This window comes from Schistocerca americana, chromosome 11 (assembly GCF_021461395.2).
Source record: "Schistocerca americana isolate TAMUIC-IGC-003095 chromosome 11, iqSchAmer2.1, whole genome shotgun sequence".
NCBI classification, from domain to species: domain Eukaryota; kingdom Metazoa; phylum Arthropoda; class Insecta; order Orthoptera; family Acrididae; genus Schistocerca; species Schistocerca americana.
Genome location: NC_060129.1, coordinates 194000624 through 194019152, shown reverse-complemented (window position 1 = coordinate 194019152; position 18529 = coordinate 194000624). Strand labels below are relative to the sequence as shown.

Sequence of the window (18529 nt, the reverse complement as noted above, 5' to 3'; positions counted from 1 at the left end):
ATGGTTTGTATGCTGTGCAAAATTCATAGAAGTATCTCTCTTCGTTAGGAAGAAAAGTGTACCTATAGCAACAAATGCAGCCAGTAGTAAGCAAAAAAATGATGAAATTTCACAAGTAAAAAAAATGTGTTTCATTACGTTTTTGAGCTTACAGTGCTACGAGTATGAATCCCGAATCCTTCCTGGTCATGCTGTCTTATGAATTTATTTGTAAAAGTATAGACAGTGGGAATTAAAATGTCCTGTGGTGCCTCTGCTGGTCCAAGTCGGCCCGTTTGACGTCCTACCCCCCTTAAAGCAATTGTAATAACTTGTGTTCAGGCTTTCAGCCACACTGTCTTGAACCCTTTTAAGGGCATATGTGATTAAGTGTTTTTAGGAAAACAAAGTTTGTGTATTTTGTCTAACTGACCGTAACTCATTTTGGCCACTTTCCACAACCATAACCTGATCCGCTCGGTTCTGCGAAACCAGATGTCACCTAGGTTGGTTGAAGTGCCCTACCCATAATGCTCCAAATGTTCTCAAATAGTGAGAGTTCCATCTACCTTGCTGGGCAAAGTAAGATTTGGCAAGCACGAAGACGAGCAGTAGAAACTCCTGTCATGTGTGTGTGTGTGGGCGTTACACTGCCGAAATGTACGCCCAGGATGCCTCACCATGAAGGCCGACAAAACGGGACATACCGGGTGATCAAAAAGTCAGTATAAATTTGAAAACTGAATAAATAACAGAATAATGTAGATAGAGAGGTACAAATTGACACACATGCTTGGAATGACATGGGGTTTTATTACAACCAAAAAAATACAAAAGTTCAAAAAATGTTCGACAGATGACGCTTCACCTGATCAGAATAGCAATAATTAGCATAACAAAGTAAGACAAAGTAAAGTGTTCTTTACAGGAAATGCTCAACATGTCCACCATCATTCCTCAACAATAGCTGTAGTCGAGGAATAATGTTGTGAACAGCACTGTAAAGCATGTCCGGAGTTATGGTGAGGCATTGGCGTCGGATGTTGTCTTTCAGCATCCCTAGAGATGTCGGTCGATCACGATACACTTGCGACTTCGGGTAACCCCAAAGCCGATAATCACACAGATTGAGGTCTGGGGACCTGGGAGGCCAAGCGTGACGAAAGTGGCGGCTGAGCACACGATCATCACCAAACGACGCGCGCAAGAGATCTTTCACGCGTCTAGCAATATGGGGTGGAGAGCCATCCTGCATAAACATCGTACGTTCCAGCAGGTGTTTATCAGCCAGGCTGGGGATGATGCGATTCTGTAACATATCGGCGTACCTCTCACCCGTCACGGTAGCAGTTTTGCTGTCCAGCGCCATCTGACGGACATTTTGTGACCTTTGTTTTTTTTTTTTGGTTCTAATAAAACCCCATGTCATTCCAAGCATGTGTGTCAATTTTTACCTCTCTATCTACATTATTCCGTAGTTTATTACGTTTTCAAATTTATACTGACTTTTTGATCACCCGGTACAATACCGTCGACGTACCGCAATGCTGTAAGAGTCCTACGGGTGACAACCGAAGGGGTCCCGCTTTGAAACAAAATGGTACAACAGACCAGCACTCCCAGTTTTCAGACTGTATGCTGGGTGACACTGAGTTTGCCATCCCCTGGTGTTCTGGGGTCTTCAGCCTGAAATCTCACCGACTGGAGTAGAATTGCCTTCAGTGACGAGTTCCGCTTCAAACTGAGCCCCGACATCCGGTGAAGGCGTGTCCGGAGACGCTCCGAACGGCAGTGGGTTACCGATCTGCGTGTCGCCCGCCATACAGCCTCACACCCGAGGCCGATGGTGTGGGGTGTCATTTCTCTCCGTAAGGCGACCCGTCGGCTGCCGTCTCCGCCACTCTCACAGCACAGCGGTACACGGACGATATTCCACGTCCTACTTTGCTGCCCTTCACGGTAAGCCATCCTCGGCTTACGTTTCAGTAAGATAGTGCCCATCCGCACACAGTGAGAGTTTCTGTCGCTCGTCTCGATGCTCGCGAAACCCTACCTCGGCGAGCGAGGTCGTTGGATCTCTCCCCAATTGAGAATGTTTGGAGCATAAAGGACAGGTCCCGCCAACCAGCTTGGGATTTTAATGATCTGACATGCTAGTCGGACAGAATTTGGCACGATAGCTTTCAGGAGGACATCTAAAAAATCTATCAATCAATGAAAAGCTGAATAACTGCTTGCTTAACAACCACAGGTATACCAGCACGTTACTGACTTGTTTAGTTTGTAAAGCTCTTTGTCTTGAATAAATCATCCACTTTTTCTGAAATCTGAATCATCTGTTTGTCTCTACATGCACATCACATCTACTAAAATTTGCATCCTGTTTGTACAATTCCATCATGGTATCTTCTTTGTCTTACAGTGTACGAAGCCATTGCAAATACCTGGTAGTATCTCCAGTAAGCTGTAGAATATCTATGTATATATATACACACACACACACATAATAGGAAAAGCTAACAGAGGTACACTATGTGATCAAAAGTATACAGACAACGCAAAAACATATGTTTTCATATGAGGTGCATTGCGCTGCCACCTACTGCCAGGTACTCCATATTAGAGACCTCAGTAGTCATCAGACATCGTGGGAGAGCAGAATGGGGTGCTCCGCGGAACTCACGGACTTCGAACGTGGTCAGGTGATTGGGTGTCACTCATGTCATACATCTGTATGTGAGATTTACACTCCTAAACACCCCTAGGTCCACTGCTTCCGATGTGATAGTGAAGTGGAAACGTGAAGGGACACGTGCAGCACGAAAGCGTACAGGCCGACCTCGTCTGTTGACTGACAGAGACCGCCGACAGTTGAAGAGGGTCACACAGGAATTCCAAACTGCATCAGGATCCACTGCAAGTACCATGACGGTTAGGTGGGAGGTGAGAAAACTTGGATTTCATGGTCGAGCAGCTGCTCATAAGCCACACATCGTGGCGGTAAAAATCAAAACGGCGCCTCGCTTGGTGTAAGGAGCGTAAACACTGGATGACTGAACTGTGGAAAACCATTGTGTGGAGTGACAAATCACGGTACACAATGTCGCAATCTGATGGCATTGTGTGGGTGTGGCGAATGCCTGGTGAATGCCATCTGCCAGCATGTGTAGTGCGAACAGTAAAATTCGGAGGCGGTGGTGTTATGGTGTGGTCGTGTTTTTGTCATGGAGGGGGCTTGCACTCCTTGTTGTTTTGCGTGGCGCTATCACAGCACAGGCCTACATTGATGTTTTAAGCAACTTCTTGCATCCCACTGATGAATAGAGCAATTCGGAGATGGCGACTGCATCTTTCAACACGATCGAGCACCTGTTCAGCCTGTGGTGGAGTGGTTACACGACAGTAACATCCCTGTAATGGACTGGCCTGCATAGAGTCCTGACCTGAATCAGGGCTGTTTTGGAACGCCGACTTCGTGCCAGGCCTCACCGACAGACATCGATACCTCTCCTCAGTGCAGCACTCCGTGAAGAATGGGCTGCCATTCCCCGAGAAACCTTCCAGTACCTGACTGAACGTACGCCAGTGAGAGTGGAAGCTGTCATCAAGGCTAAGGGTGGGCCAACACCATACTGAATTCCAGCACTACCGATGGAGGTCGCCACCAACTTGTAAGTGATTTTCAGCCAGTTGTCCGGATACTTTTGATCACTAGTGTAGTTATACGATGCGGACACACATCACCGAGTACAAGAGGCACTTTATCTAGATGAGGAACACTGCCTTGAGGAACACCAGAAATCAGTTCTGTTTGTCAATTACTACGAACTGTGACCTCCCTGACAAATCCAATCACAATCAGATAACTGAGACGATATTCCATAAGCACGCAATTTCACTACAAGCCGCTTGTGTGGTGCAGTGTCAAAAGCCATCCAGAAATACGGAATCAATCTCAAATCCTTTGTCAATGGCACTGAACACGTCATGCGAGTAAAGAGCTAGTTGTGTTTCACAAGAACGATGTTGTCTAAATCCGTGTTGACTGTCTGTCAACAGACCATTCTCTTCGAGATAATGCATAATATATACTAAGATGGTATCTGCTCTTTCGGGCATGTCCGAAAGAACAGATACCATCGGTGACCGTGCAGCTTCTTAGACTGAAATTACAATGAAATGAACACCCTTAGCTGCTTACCCGGGTTCGAGTCCCGGTCGGGGCACACATTTTCATCTGTCCCCGTTGACGTATGTCAACGCCTGTAAGCAGCTAAGGGTGCTGATTTCATTGTAATTTCAGTAATTCATAACGTTCGAACACAATATATGCTCCAAAATCCTGCTGCGTATCGACGTTAACGATACAGGCCTGTAATTTAGTGCGTGTGTGCGCGTGTGTACAGAGACAGAGGTACTCACTGCAGTCTGATGAGCATCGCACGCTGCTCTCCCGGGAGGTCTTCGTACAGCCGCTGGACAAAATCCACCAGTTGCCTGCTGAGATCCTCGAACCTGGAACTGGAGCGGTTGGCCATGTCTTCGTGGTACGGTTCCAGAAGGACCAGCGTCATGCGGTAGTACCCTGCGGACACAAAAGTTGGACTCCGGCACGCTGCGTCATCTCGGTGACAGAGCCAGGTCGAGTCTGGCACGTGGAGACACACTCTGTCACAAAGAAAGGTCAGATGTGGCAAATAAAATCTGTATCAGAGCAACCCCTTGGAATGTCACACTGTCTGTTTGGATTCAGGATCGGTCCCCAAGTTTTTAAATCGTTGTCCTACGCCCATACAATGCAGCTGTAATGGGGACCGTTTTATGTAACTTAAATGTCCACTTTCGGCAGCATACCACATATTGCGGTATATTGATAATTTTTACTTCTTGGACCATCTGACAGAAACTGAATAAAACGCAATTTTAGTGCCGTACGTGTTTCGCCTTTATTTTCTGCAAGGCATCACCAGTGGCCTGGAATATGTACATATGTTAGCTATTTAATTTACATTTTTGTCACTGTGCCTATGGGTTATAAACAGTTCTGGTGGTCGGTATTTCCTATTAAGTAGTAATTTTTTTAACTGTACTTACAGGTTGCGTGGACAATTTCTTACATATTACGCTCCTGTTGCATTTTTGGTGTTGTTCTTCTTATGAATGCCAATTTGCAGTTTTTTCCCCACATTGCACAGCACTATGAACTGAACATTTGTTTCAATGCAATGTTTTGGTTTCTGTTGCCGATTGTCAAATGTTTTTGCCACAGATCGAATGTTATTGCCAAACTTTCGAGTATAATTATTGAAGTATCTGTGATCTGTTTGTGTATGCATTTGTGTGTGTGTGTGTGTGTGTGTGTGTGTGTGTGTGTATTTTGGTGTGGTATTTTTATATATATATCACAGATACTTCAATAATTATTAATATATATATATATATATATATATATATATATATATATATATATATATATATATATATGATATGAATATAATAGAGAGAAACATTCCACGTGGGAAAAATATATCTAAAAAGAAAGATGATGAAACTTACCAAACAAAAGCGCTGGCAGGTCGATAGACACACAAACAAACACCAACATACACACACAATTCTAGCTTTCGCAACCAATGGTTGCCTCGTCAGGAAAGAGGGAAGGAGAAGGAAAGACAAAAGGATATGGGTTTTAAGGGAGAGGGTAAGGAGTCATTCCAATCCCGGGAGCGGAAAGACTTACCTTAGGGGGAAAAAAGGACAGGTATACACTCGCACACACACACATATCCATCCACACATACACAGACACAAGCAGACATTTGTAAAGGCAAAGAGTTTGGGCAGAGATGTCAGTCGGGGCAGATGTACAGAGGCAAAGATGAAGTTGAAAGACAGGTGAGGTATGAGCGGCGGCAAATTGAAATTAGAAATTAGCGGAGATTGAGGCCTGGCGGATAGCGAGAAGAAAGGATATGCTGAAGGGCAAGTTCCCATCTCCGGAGTTCTGACAGGTTGGTGTTAGTGGGAAGTATTCAGATAACCCGGACGGTGTAACACTGTGCCAAGATGTGCTGGCCGTGCACCAAGGCATGTTTAGCCACAGGGTGATCCTCATTACCAACAAACACTGTCTGCCTGTGTCCATTCATGCGAATGGACAGTTTGTTGCTGGTCATTCCCACATAGAATGCTTCACAGTGTAGGCAGGTCAGTCGGTAAATCACGTGGGTGCTTTCACACGTGGCTCTGCCTTTGATCGTGTACACCTTCCGGGTTACAGGACTGGAATAGGTGGTGGTGGGGGGGTGCATGGGACAGGTTTTACACCGGGGGCGGTTACAGGGGTAGGAGCCAGAGGGTAGGGAAGGTGGTTTGGGGATTTCATAGGGATGAACTAAGAGGTTGCGAAGGTTAGGTGGACGGCGGAAAGACACTCTTGGTGGAGTGGGGAGGATTTCGTGAAGGATGGATCTCATTTCAGGGCAGGATTTGAGGAAGTCGTATCCCTGCTGGAGAGCCACATTCAGAATCTGATCCAGTCCCGGAAAGTATCCCGTCACAAGTGGGGCACTTTTGGGGTTCTTCTGTGGAAGGTTCCGGGTTTGAGGAGATGAGGATGTGGCTCTGGTTATTTGCTTCTGTACCAGGTCGGGAGGGTAGTTACGGGATGCAAAAGCTGTTTTCAGGTTGTTGGTGTAATGGTTCAAGGATTCCGGACTGGAGCAGATTCGTTTGCCACGAAGACCAAGGCTGTAGGGAAGGGACCGTTTGATGTGGAATGGGTGGCAGCTGTCATAATGGAGGTACTGTTGCTTGTTGGTGGGTTTAATGTGGACGGACGTGTGAAGCTGGCCATTGGACAGGTGGAGGTCAATGTCAAGGAAAGTGGCATGGGATTTGGAGTAGGACCAGGTGAATCTGATGGAACCAAAGGAGTTAAGGTTGGAGAGGAAATTCTGGAGTTCTTCTTCACTGTGAGTCCAGATCACGAAAATGTCATCAATAAATCTGTACCAAACTTCGGGTTGGCAGGCCTGGGTAACCAGGAAGGCTTCCTCTAAGCGACCCATGAATAGGTTGGCATACGAGGGGGCCATCCTGGTACCCATGGCTGTTCCCTTTAATTGTTGGTATGTCTGGCCTTCAAAAGTGAAGAAGTTGTGGGTCAGGATGAAGCTGGCTAAGGTAATGAGGAAAGAGGTTTTAGGTAGGGCGGCAGGTGATCGGCGTGAAAGGAAGTGCTCCATCGCAGCGAGGCCCTGGACATGCGGAATATTTGTGTATAAGGAAGTGGCATCAATGGTTACAAGGATGGTTTCCGGGGGTAACAGACTGGGTAGGGATTCCAGGCGTTTGAGAAAGTGGTTGGTGTCTTTGATGAAGGATGGGAGACTGCATGTAATGGGTTGAAGGTGTTGATCTACGTAGGCAGAGATGCGTTCGGTGGGGGCTTGGTAACCAGCTACAATGGGACGGCCGGGATGATTGGGTTTGTGAATTTTGGGAAGAAGGTAGAAGGTAGGGGTGCGGGGTGTTGGTGGGGTCAGGAGGTTGATGGAGTCGGGTGAAAGGTTTTGTAGGGGGCCTAAGGTTCTGAGGATTCCTTGAAGCTCCGCCTGGACATCAGGAATGGGATTGCCTTGGCAAACTTTGTAAGTAGTGTTGTCTGAAAGCTGACGCAGTCCCTCAGCCACATACTCCCGATGATCAAGTACCACAGTTGTGGAACCCTTGTCCGCCGGAAGAATGACGATGGATCGGTCAGCCTTCAGATCACGGATAGCCTGGGCTTCAGCAGTGGTGATGTTGGGAGTAGGATTAAGGTTTTTTAAGAAGGATTGAGAGGCAAGGCTGGAAGTCAGAAATTCCTGGAAGGTTAGGAGAGGGTGATTTTGAGGAAGAGGAGGTGGGTCCCGCTGTGACGGAGGACGGAACTGTTCCAGGCATGGTTCAATTTGGATAGTGTCTTGGGGAATTGGATCATTAGGAGTAGGTTTTTTATTAGGATCATTTTTCTTCATGGCAAAGTGATATTTCCAGCAGAGAGTACGGGTGTAGGACCTACTCCTAATGATCCAATTCCCCAAGACACTATCCAAATTGAACCATGCCTGGAACAGTTCCGTCCTCCGTCACAGCGGGACCCACCTCCTCTTCCTCAAAATCACCCTCTCCTAACCTTCCAGGAATTTCTGACTTCCAGCCTTGCCTCTCAATCCTTCTTAAAAAAACCTTAATCCTACTCCCAACATCACCACTGCTGAAGCCCAGGCTATCCGTGATCTGAAGGCTGACCGATCCATCGTCATTCTTCCGGCGGACAAGGGTTCCACAACTGTGGTACTTGATCGTCGGGAGTATGTGGCTGAGGGACTGCGTCAGCTTTCAGACAACACTACTTACAAAGTTTGCCAAGGCAATCCCATTCCTGATGTCCAGGCGGAGCTTCAAGGAATCCTCAGAACCTTAGGCCCCCTACAAAACCTCTCACCCGACTCCATCAACCTCCTGACCCCACCAACACCCCGCACCCCTACCTTCTACCTTCTTCCCAAAATTCACAAACCCAATCATCCCGGCCGTCCCATTGTAGCTGGTTACCAAGCCCCTACCGAACGCATCTCTGCCTACGTAGATCATCACCTTCAACCCATTACATGCAGTCTCCCATCCTTCATCAAAGACACCAACCACTTTCTCAAACGCCTGGAATCCCTACCCAGTCTGTTATCCCCGGAAACCATCCTTGTAACCATTGATGCCACTTCCTTATACACAAATATTCCGCATGTCCAGGGCCTCGCTGCAATGGAGCACTTCCTTTCACGCCGATCACCTGCCGCCCTACCTAAAACCTCTTTCCTCATTACCTTAGCCAGCTTCATCCTGACCCACAACTTCTTCACTTTTGAAGGCCAGACATACCAACAATTAAAGGGAACAGCCATGGGTACCAGGATGGCCCCCTCGTATGCCAACCTATTCATGGGTCGCTTAGAGGAAGCCTTCCTGGTTACCCAGGCCTGCCAACCCGAAGTTTGGTACAGATTTATTGATGACATTTTCGTGATCTGGACTCACAGTGAAGAAGAACTCCAGAATTTCCTCTCCAACCTTAACTCCTTTGGTTCCATCAGATTCACCTGGTCCTACTCCAAATCCCATGCCACTTTCCTTGACATTGACCTCCACCTGTCCAATGGCCAGCTTCACACGTCCGTCCACATTAAACCCACCAACAAGCAACAGTACCTCCATTATGACAGCTGCCACCCATTCCACATCAAACGGTCCCTTCCCTACAGCCTTGGTCTTCATGGCAAACGAATCTGCTCCAGTCCGGAATCCTTGAACCATTACACCAACAACCTGAAAACAGCTTTTGCATCCCGTAACTACCCTCCCGACCTGGTACAGAAGCAAATAACCAGAGCCACATCCTCATCTCCTCAAACCCGGAACCTTCCACAGAAGAACCCCAAAAGTGCCCCACTTGTGACGGGATACTTTCCGGGACTGGATCAGATTCTGAATGTGGCTCTCCAGCAGGGATACGACTTCCTCAAATCCTGCCCTGAAATGAGATCCATCTTTCATGAAATCCTCCCCACTCCACCAAGAGTGTCTTTCCGCCGTCCACCTAACCTTCGCAACCTCTTAGTTCATCCCTATGAAATCCCCAAACCACCTTCCCTACCCTCTGGCTCCTACCCCTGTAACCGCCCCCGGTGTAAAACCTGTCCCATGCACCCCCCCACCACCACCTATTCCAGTCCTGTAACCCGGAAGGTGTACACGATCAAAGGCAGAGCCACGTGTGAAAGCACCCACGTGATTTACCAACTGACCTGCCTACACTGTGAAGCGTTCTATGTGGGAATGACCAGCAACAAACTGTCCATTCGCATGAATGGACACAGGCAGACAGTGTTTGTTGGTAATGAGGATCACCCTGTGGCTAAACATGCCTTGGTGCACGGCCAGCACATCTTGGCACAGTGTTACACCGTCCGGGTTATCTGGATACTTCCCACTAACACCAACCTGTCAGAACTGCGGAGATGGGAACTTGCCCTTCAGCATATCCTTTCTTCTCGCTATCCGCCACGCCTCAATCTCCGCTAATTTCTAATTTCAATTTGCCGCCGCTCATACCTCACCTGTCTTTCAACTTCATCTTTGCCTCTGTACATCTGCCCCGACTGACATCTCTGCCCAAACTCTTTGCCTTTACAAATGTCTGCTTGTGTCTGTGTATGTGTGGATGGATATGTGTGTGTGTGCGAGTGTATACCTGTCCTTTTTTCCCCCTAAGGTAAGTCTTTCCGCTCCCGGGATTGGAATGACTCCTTACCCTCTCCCTTAAAACCCATATCCTTTTGTCTTTCCTTCTCCTTCCCTCTTTCCTGACGAGGCAACCATTGGTTGCTAAAGCTAGAATTTTGTGTGTATGTTGGTGTTTGTTTGTGTGTCTATCGACCTGCCAGCGCTTTTGTTTGGTAAGTTTCATCATCTTTCTATATATATATATATATATATATATATATATATATATATATATATATATAAAAACAAAGATGAGGTGACTTACCGAACAAAAGCGCTGGCAGGTCGATAGACACACAAACAAACACAAACATACACACAAAATTCAAGCTTTCGCAACAAACTGTTGCCTCATCAGGAAAGAGGGAAGGAGAGGGGAAGACGAAAGGAAGTGGGTTTTAAGGGAGAGGGTAAGGAGTCATTCCAATCCCGGGAGCGGAAAGACTTACCTTAGGGGAAAAAAAGGACAGGTATACACTCGCACACACGCACATATTCATCCACACATACAGACACAAGCAGACATATTGGTCTTTAAATATGTCTGCTTGTGTCTGTATGTGTGGATGGATATCTGCGTGTGTGCGAGTGTATACCTGTCCTTTTTTCCCCCTAAGGTAAGTCTTTCCGCTCCCGGGATTGGAATGACTCCTTACCCTCTCCCTTAAAACCCACTTCCTTTCGTCTTCCCCTCTCCTTCCCTCTTTCCTGATGAGGCAACAGTTTGTTGCGAAAGCTTGAATTTTGTGTGTATGTTTGTGTTTGTTTGTGTATCTATCGACCTGCCAGCGCTTTTGTTCGGTAAGTCACCTCATCTTTGTTTTTTTTATATATATATATATATATATATATATATATATATATATATATATATATATATATATATATATATATATATATATATATATATATATATATATACCGTAATATTACACACAACTGAAGAAGACAGGACTACAAAAGTTGAAGATATCACATATTGTGCTGCACACTAATAATATCCGGTCAAAATACCCTTTGGCCACCTCATGGTGCAGTTCTGCACTCATTAGTGGCATAAATACTTTCTTAATATCCGTGACATATTCTAACGGCAATGATATTTTAATTGTGCGGCATCTCGTGACGGTGTGCGTGGCTCCCCCCGTCAGACGTTCGAGTCCTCCCTCGGGTACGGGTGTGCGTAAGTTAGTTTAAGTTAGACTAAGTAGTGCGTAAGCTCAGGGACCCGTGATCTCCGCAGTTTGGTCCCATAAAAAAAAAATAATAATAAAACTAAATAAATAAATAATTAAAAAATAAAAATAATTTAAAAAAGTTGACCTGCCTGTTTGTTGAAATAACTGTTTATTTGAATATGTCGTGCAATTTTTAAAATACTGCTAGTTAAGAATTTGTAACATAATCGAGAACTTGCTTCACTGATATTATTTCGGGTCATTACACTTCTTTCTGCATATCTCTATATTTTCACTTCAGGAACATTTTGTCTAGTTTTAGTTTCACAATTTTTGTTCATTCATATACTGATTTCAATAATATTTGATACTTTCTGTGTTGGTTGCAGTTTTTTTTTTTTTTTAGAATCCTTTTTTGGCATTTGTTATTATTTCTCTAAGAACCGCTAAAGCTTCAATTAATGCAGCTGCTTAGCATTTAAATTGCTGTAATTTTGAATAATGAGGGTTATTTAATTTTTAGGATTAAAATTTAGTTAACTATTATTACCTCCTCATTAATATGACTGTGCTATTGTCAGTTTCATGTAAAGAAGTTTTATTTCCTGTCTGCAGTGGCATCCAACGATGTGATTATGTAAGACATGGCACATTCATTAGCCAAAATCTGACTGGAACTTTTTATGCACGCCAAGATAGGCCTCTGTACTCAGAACAGGTAGTGGCGCTAAGTCTGGCTTCGGCAGCCAGAGACACTGGTCACGTGTGTGTGGGATGCGTTCGCACGAGAGCACATGTGTGTGCACGTGTTGTAATTCAGAAGTAGCCCTCTTTGGCCAAAAGCTTACTTGTTTGGCAGTCTTTTTGTTGTTCCTGTGTGACTCAACATCTCCGCTACATGGTAAATAGCAACCACTGCTCTCCGTAATATGTACTTGGCCTATCCTCCCTTTAGCCATTCAGCTATTGACAGTTCCGAATTCTCTGTACTAAATCAGAATGAAGATTAAAAATTAACAATAATTATCAGTAAGAACACTGGATGAAAAGTTAGTCAGGTAGTGAGGGTAGAAATTTCCCACGATTTTCTTTCTTGTGCTTGTGCCATTTTTCCCGCAGATATGCAGGGTCGGCACTGTTAAACGGATGTGCCAGTGTCAGTTGCCGCCCAGGAATTAGTGTACCCCAACTGTCTGCGACTAGTGTAATCCGTGGAATAGTGCGAAATTGTTCAGATGTCTGCAAGCCGGGTAACTGGGGTGGGATGTGGGGACCAGCCCGGTATTCACCTAGGGGGATGTGGGAAACCACCTAAAAACCACATCCAGGCTGGCTAGCACACCGGCCATCGTCGTCAATCTGCCGGGCGGATTCGATTCGGTGCCGGTGCGCCTACCCGAGTCCATGAAGCAGCACGTCAGCACTCTCGGGTAACGTGGCGGGTACAAATTTCCCACGATTTTATAAGTAATAATTCTGGTGGATGTCATGGGCTGGTGGGAAAATGATGTACTGCAGTAGTATATAGATGAACAAGCATGACAAGCTTCATGAGTTGGAAGAAAAGCTTGAGGATCAAAGTTATCCCTAGATGTAATTGTAGTTTCTTTAGATTATGTTTTGATGTTGTGGTTTTTCTGTCTGAGTTATTCGTTTTCAGATTTTTACGGCTAAAAGTTCGGTCACCTGCAAGTGCAACAAACAATGTCCACGCTCTTTGCCGCTCGGATGAATATCGGTGATTCAAATGTCCGACGAATGAGAATGCCGGTGGCACCTCTGTACGTTCGTGTTAAGAGCTCGTCTGTAAAATGCGATGAGAGTGAGTCATTTTACGAAAAATTAGGATGAAATGCCGTTTTATCCTTAAGCTTTGGACACACTCCTTCAGTACTCTTACCAATAATTACTGTAATGTGTAACTGAGGAACATCTGCCAGGTGTCTGTCAATTATCAAAATGAGCTTATGAATGGATATAAATTATGAAAGTAAAACAAGACAAAAATGTTGAAAAAATACCAAAACATTATGATAATTTTTTCATCATGCGGTGCGACAGTCGTAATATATTTCTTTAAAGTCAGTACCACCATTAGACTGTTGTTTATTTGCAGTATTACATTTACACTTACACAATCACGATTTTGGCTTCAAAGTGCCATTATCAAGTGTTTTAAGTGTTATAAATCGCCTAAGATGGCATACCGTCATATTAAAATACACTATTAGACACATCGTCTAACAGTGAATATTTCTGGCACAGCCTACTGTTTTGTTTTGTTACCTGTTGATCTTTACAGTAGCAGAATTATTGTGCACTGCTTTCCAGACTTCAGTCAGTTGAGAAGTCAGGAGGGGTCAGTTAAAACTGTTCTTAATGTATAAATATTTTTGGTTGTACAATTCCGACATTCAGCAGGTATTAATGCAGTAGCTGGCATCCAGTACACAGGGCGGGAGTACTTACGTGGAGAGCCTGGAGGCTGCAGCTCTTCGGGTGCGCGTTCTGGAGAAGTCGTGGTAGGGGATGCGATGCCGTGGCTTCCGGCCCCGGAGCCGGAATGCGGGCCCAGCTCGTAGAGGTCCTCGTCGTCATTGTCTCCCGGTATTGGCACGTCTTCCTCACCTGCCGAAACGTAAACGGATACCTTGTCACTGCCTTCTCTCAAAATCAGTATCACAGAAACTAAACTATCAAAATACATCAAACTAGGCATTCCTGAACCACTTTTTGCAACAGGCAGTTATGGCAGCCAAAGTAGATGGAGTCCTGATTACCAATTATACTCCAGCACCAAAACCAGTTGCCCAGAAAGGTACAATATTTCTGAAGTCATTTATTGTAGCAGTGCACTGTGTATTCCGATTCTTGGAATCAGATAGGAGAGGAGTTAGATTTGATGACCAGCACCTAAGCTACCCACAATTTTCAGATGACAACCATTGTAATGGTACTTGAATTACGAAACCATTACGGCACGTCACCTCAACCTCTCGATACCAGCAATATTCTGCTGTGTTTCTGTAAAATAGTTAACATATTTCTGTGACAACATTCAGATTTGATTTCATTAATGTAGAGGTACTTCGGTACATCAATATGTATATATTGCAATGATATTATTCTTACGTGTATTCTTTCTTTTGTCACTATGGTCTTAGACGTTCTTGTAACTCTGAATTTTGGGCGCGTAAGCGGTTATTAGAGAGTCAAGTCTTGGTCGTCATGTTGAAAAGACACAAATTGTAGTCAGTTTATGAAATGTGAACTTTAGCAGTGAGGAAGATATTTTCAAGTATGTTTTATATTGTGAAGTGATGTTGCAACAAAAGTAATAAAAAAAGAAGTCTAATTTAAATTCAGAGTGCTGATTACTTTTTTACATCACCATTGTCCTAATTTGCAAAAGTTTAACCTTCAAGAATGGTTTGTGAAGTGCATCTATAAAACTTTTGAATATCCCAGAGTAACACCTAGGCCTCTTTGCTTGGAATCATCACCACCTAGATTTCCGACGATTGAGCCACGAGTTCACAACGAGACCAGCGTGGGAAACACAAAAAGATGAGTGCCTAGTTTATCCATTATTTCAAGAAATGACTTTACTAACTGTGCTCTAATGACACCTACCACACAATATAACTTTGTTGTTGCCCGAAAATGCAATATTTAGCAGCGTGAGCTACACTAGAATCATTATTAAATTTTTGACCTTTGTTGTGGTAGGGTCATTAGACCATACATTTTATAAAAATGTATGTTTGTATGCACGTATGTTCCACATCTCCATCTGACCGACTTCAGCCAAACTCACTATACATACCACTTATCATCTGAAAAGAATCACTGGAGAGGTAAGAAACACCTAGCTATCAAATGTGTGGGGGTGCGGGTGAAAAAGCAGTGTAGGCCATGAAGCGCAAATACCCAGACTTCATTCGTCCTCTGTTTGAGAAAGAGAGCACTTCCTGACGTGTAACAAACTTTACACACGATTTCAATCCTTTACGTAGCTTCTTCTAACTGACAACTGCCACACAGTGATGAAAAGAAAAAAAGTTTATCGCTTACTACACTTTCACTGTTCCTGCGGTACAACTTCACAGGTATGACGTTCAAATTTAATACTTCTTTACTACATTTTGCAGACGGTATTCACAGATACCGCCAAATGTACCTGCAAAATTGTATCATTGCACGAAACATAGATTGGGTGATGTGATGTCATAGACACTGAGATGAGTGAAAAACTACCACATCATGTACAACATTTAAATTTATTTCTTCTTTGCTACTGACTCTATTTGCAACACGTTTCACAGACAGTATCCACATACACCACTGAATGTACCTAGAAAATTATATCATTGTTGAAGACATAGCACAGGCCGTATGGCATCATAAACAGTGAGAAGCACGAAAACAAAATTGCAGGGAGAAATTTGCCAGAGATGCAGGTGAAATATGTGTGAAATATGTTAAGTATACGTAAAATGTATGTGACATGCATATGCAAGCTCAGCTGTGGGTACGAAGTTCCTCCAAAACACCTAGATTGATTTCAACTGAACTTGGTACATATTCTACTTATGATCCGAAAAAAATCAAACAATGGAAAATCCAGGATGGAATGTAACAAGATTATGAGAAGGAAAGTTGCTACTCGCTATATAGTAAAGATGCTGAGTCGCAGATAGGCACAACAAAAGGACTCTCACAATTAAAGCTTTTGGCCGTTAAGGCCTTCGTCAACAACAGACACACACGACTGCAGTCTCTGGCAACTGAAACCACACTGTGGGCAGCAGCACCAGTGAGTGATGGGAGTGGTGACTGGGTGGGGGTAAGGAAGAGGCTGGGGCGAGGGAGAGGGGGAGAGGAGTGCGGAAAAGGAGAGAAATAAAAAGACTGGGTGTTGCACTGGAGTGGGAACAGGGAAGGTGCTGGATGGGTGAGGATAGTGACTAACAGAGGTCGAGGCCAGGAGGGTTATGGGAATGTAGGATGCACTGCAGGGAAAGTTCCTCCCTGCACAATTCAGAAAAGCTGGTGTTGGGAAGGAGCCATATGGCACAGGCTGTGTAGCAGTCTTTGAGATAAAGGCCGTCATGTTTGGCAGCTTGTTCACCTACAGGTTGGCCCACTTGTTCCTCGGTCACAGTTTGTCGGTGGCAATTCGTGCGGAAAGACAGCCACCCCCTCCCGACCTCTCCTCTGCCCTCTGTCTAACCTGAAGCACTTCACTGCTCTCCACCCCCTACCATACAACCCCTCCCCTTCCCCACCCCAGCCTCCTCCTTTCCCCCACCCAGTCATCATCCCATCATGCACTAGTGCTGCTGCTCACAGTGTCGTTTTAGCTGCCAGAGACTGCAGTCGTGTGTGTGTGTGTGTGTGTGTGTGTGAGTGTGTGTGTGTGTGTGTGTGTGTGTGTGTGTGTGTGTGTGTGTATTGTTGACGAAGGCCTTAACGGCCAAAAGCTTTAATTGTGAGAGTCCTTTTGTTGTGCCTATCTGCGTCTCAGCATCTCTGCTATGTGGTGAGTAACAACTTTCCTTCTCGTAATACTGCTATGATCTGAAAAGAAATACTATGCAGGTAAGAATCAGCAACCTCCTGTTGGAGTAGGAGTAATAATGTGAAGAGAGAAGGGGCTAGGAGGATACAGACAGAGAGATCGTGGGGGAGGAGATGAGAGAGGTGAGAGGAGACAGATAGAGAGAGAGGAGGGGGAAATGGACAGAAAGGTGAGGGAGACAGATAGAGAGAGAGACAGGGGAGAGGAGACTATGGCGAGAGAGGGGGGTGGAGGAGATGGAGAAAGGGAGGGGAAGGCCGAGATGGACAAAGGACACAGGAGCAAGTGGGAAGAGGGGGTAGGAGCAGAGGGATGGAAAACAGGGAAGAGGAGGAGATGGGCAGAGAGGTTAGGAGGAAGAGATGGACAGTGAGAGGAAAGAGGAGGGGATGTGCAGAGAATGGAGGAGAAGATGGACAAAGAGTGGGTGGAGAAGGAGAACAAAAGAGGGGGAACGAGCAGGTGGACAGAGGAAGGTAGAGCAGATAGATAGAGACATGGGATGGACAAGACTGGCTAATAGAAGACTGGAATAAATTCACAGCTGGGCAACACAGAATGATTAACTAGTTGGTCTCATAAGTGAAGGCCCAACAGGACTAACAATTATAATTCGAGAACTGCAAGTCGACTCTGCAGAAGTCAGTTTGGAGATGGGTCTGTGATATCAAAAAGACTAGTGGACAACAGATGTGCTTGATAGCATCCAACTGAGTGAAGTTTAAGAATAAGTAAGATGCTCTAATGTAAAAGGGAATGGATAATGATCGATGAGGTATTTGGTTAACTGATACAGGAAACAGTTTGCAAGTTAAGGGAAAGTCAGTACTGTTTCACAAGATCCACTGCTCTTTCTCATATGCCACAAAAAAAAAAAGAAAAAGAACATGTACTGTCACTTCCTCTTCAAGATGAACATTTTAGAAGCTTAGTAATTCTAAATAAATGAACTAACCAAGGTAGGAGAGAGTTACAGACTCAGGTAGGAAGAGGAAACTCATAGAGTTTCACTAGATTCAGCCTCACATTAAATGCTGTTTCTTAACAGTCAGAATGAAACCATCATACACCATTTTCTCTTCATGTTTGACATCATACAGCACAAAATGTCCTACACAATTCAAGTTACTCGGGCACAAGAAGATTTTCTAGTGCACCCAACATGTTAGTGGAATTTCTATGATGCAAGGCAAAAAGCAGTCCCATATCACTACTTCCACACCCCAAAACTTACATCTCAGAAGGGGGCAAGTGCTCTACCATCTGAGCTACCCAAGCACGACTCACTCCCCACCCTCATAGCTTTGCTTTTGCCAGTACCTCATCTCCTACCTCCGTAGAGCACTTGCCTGCAAAAGGCAAAGGTCCCGAGTTCAAGTCTCGGTCTGGCACACAGTTTTAATCTGCCAGCAAGTTTGTTTTACTATTCTTTTTTGTATTAACATCAGTAAATACTTCCTGTCCA

The 18529-nt window shown here is 44.8% G+C and overlaps 1 protein-coding gene across 1 annotated transcript in view; it reads right to left on the bottom strand.

Annotated features, from left to right (window-relative positions):
* Positions 1-14104, bottom strand: part of LOC124553582 (basement membrane-specific heparan sulfate proteoglycan core protein) — a 799417-nt gene extending 785313 nt beyond the window's left edge. The window contains exons 1-2 of the mRNA XM_047127431.1: positions 13953-14104; positions 4402-4564 (exon numbers count right to left, since the gene is read on the bottom strand). Of these exons, the coding sequence (XP_046983387.1) occupies positions 4402-4553 (152 nt within the window). The 5' untranslated portion in view covers positions 4554-4564; positions 13953-14104. The remainder of the gene's footprint in view (positions 1-4401; positions 4565-13952) is intronic.
* Positions 14105-18529: the final 4425 nt, after the last annotated feature.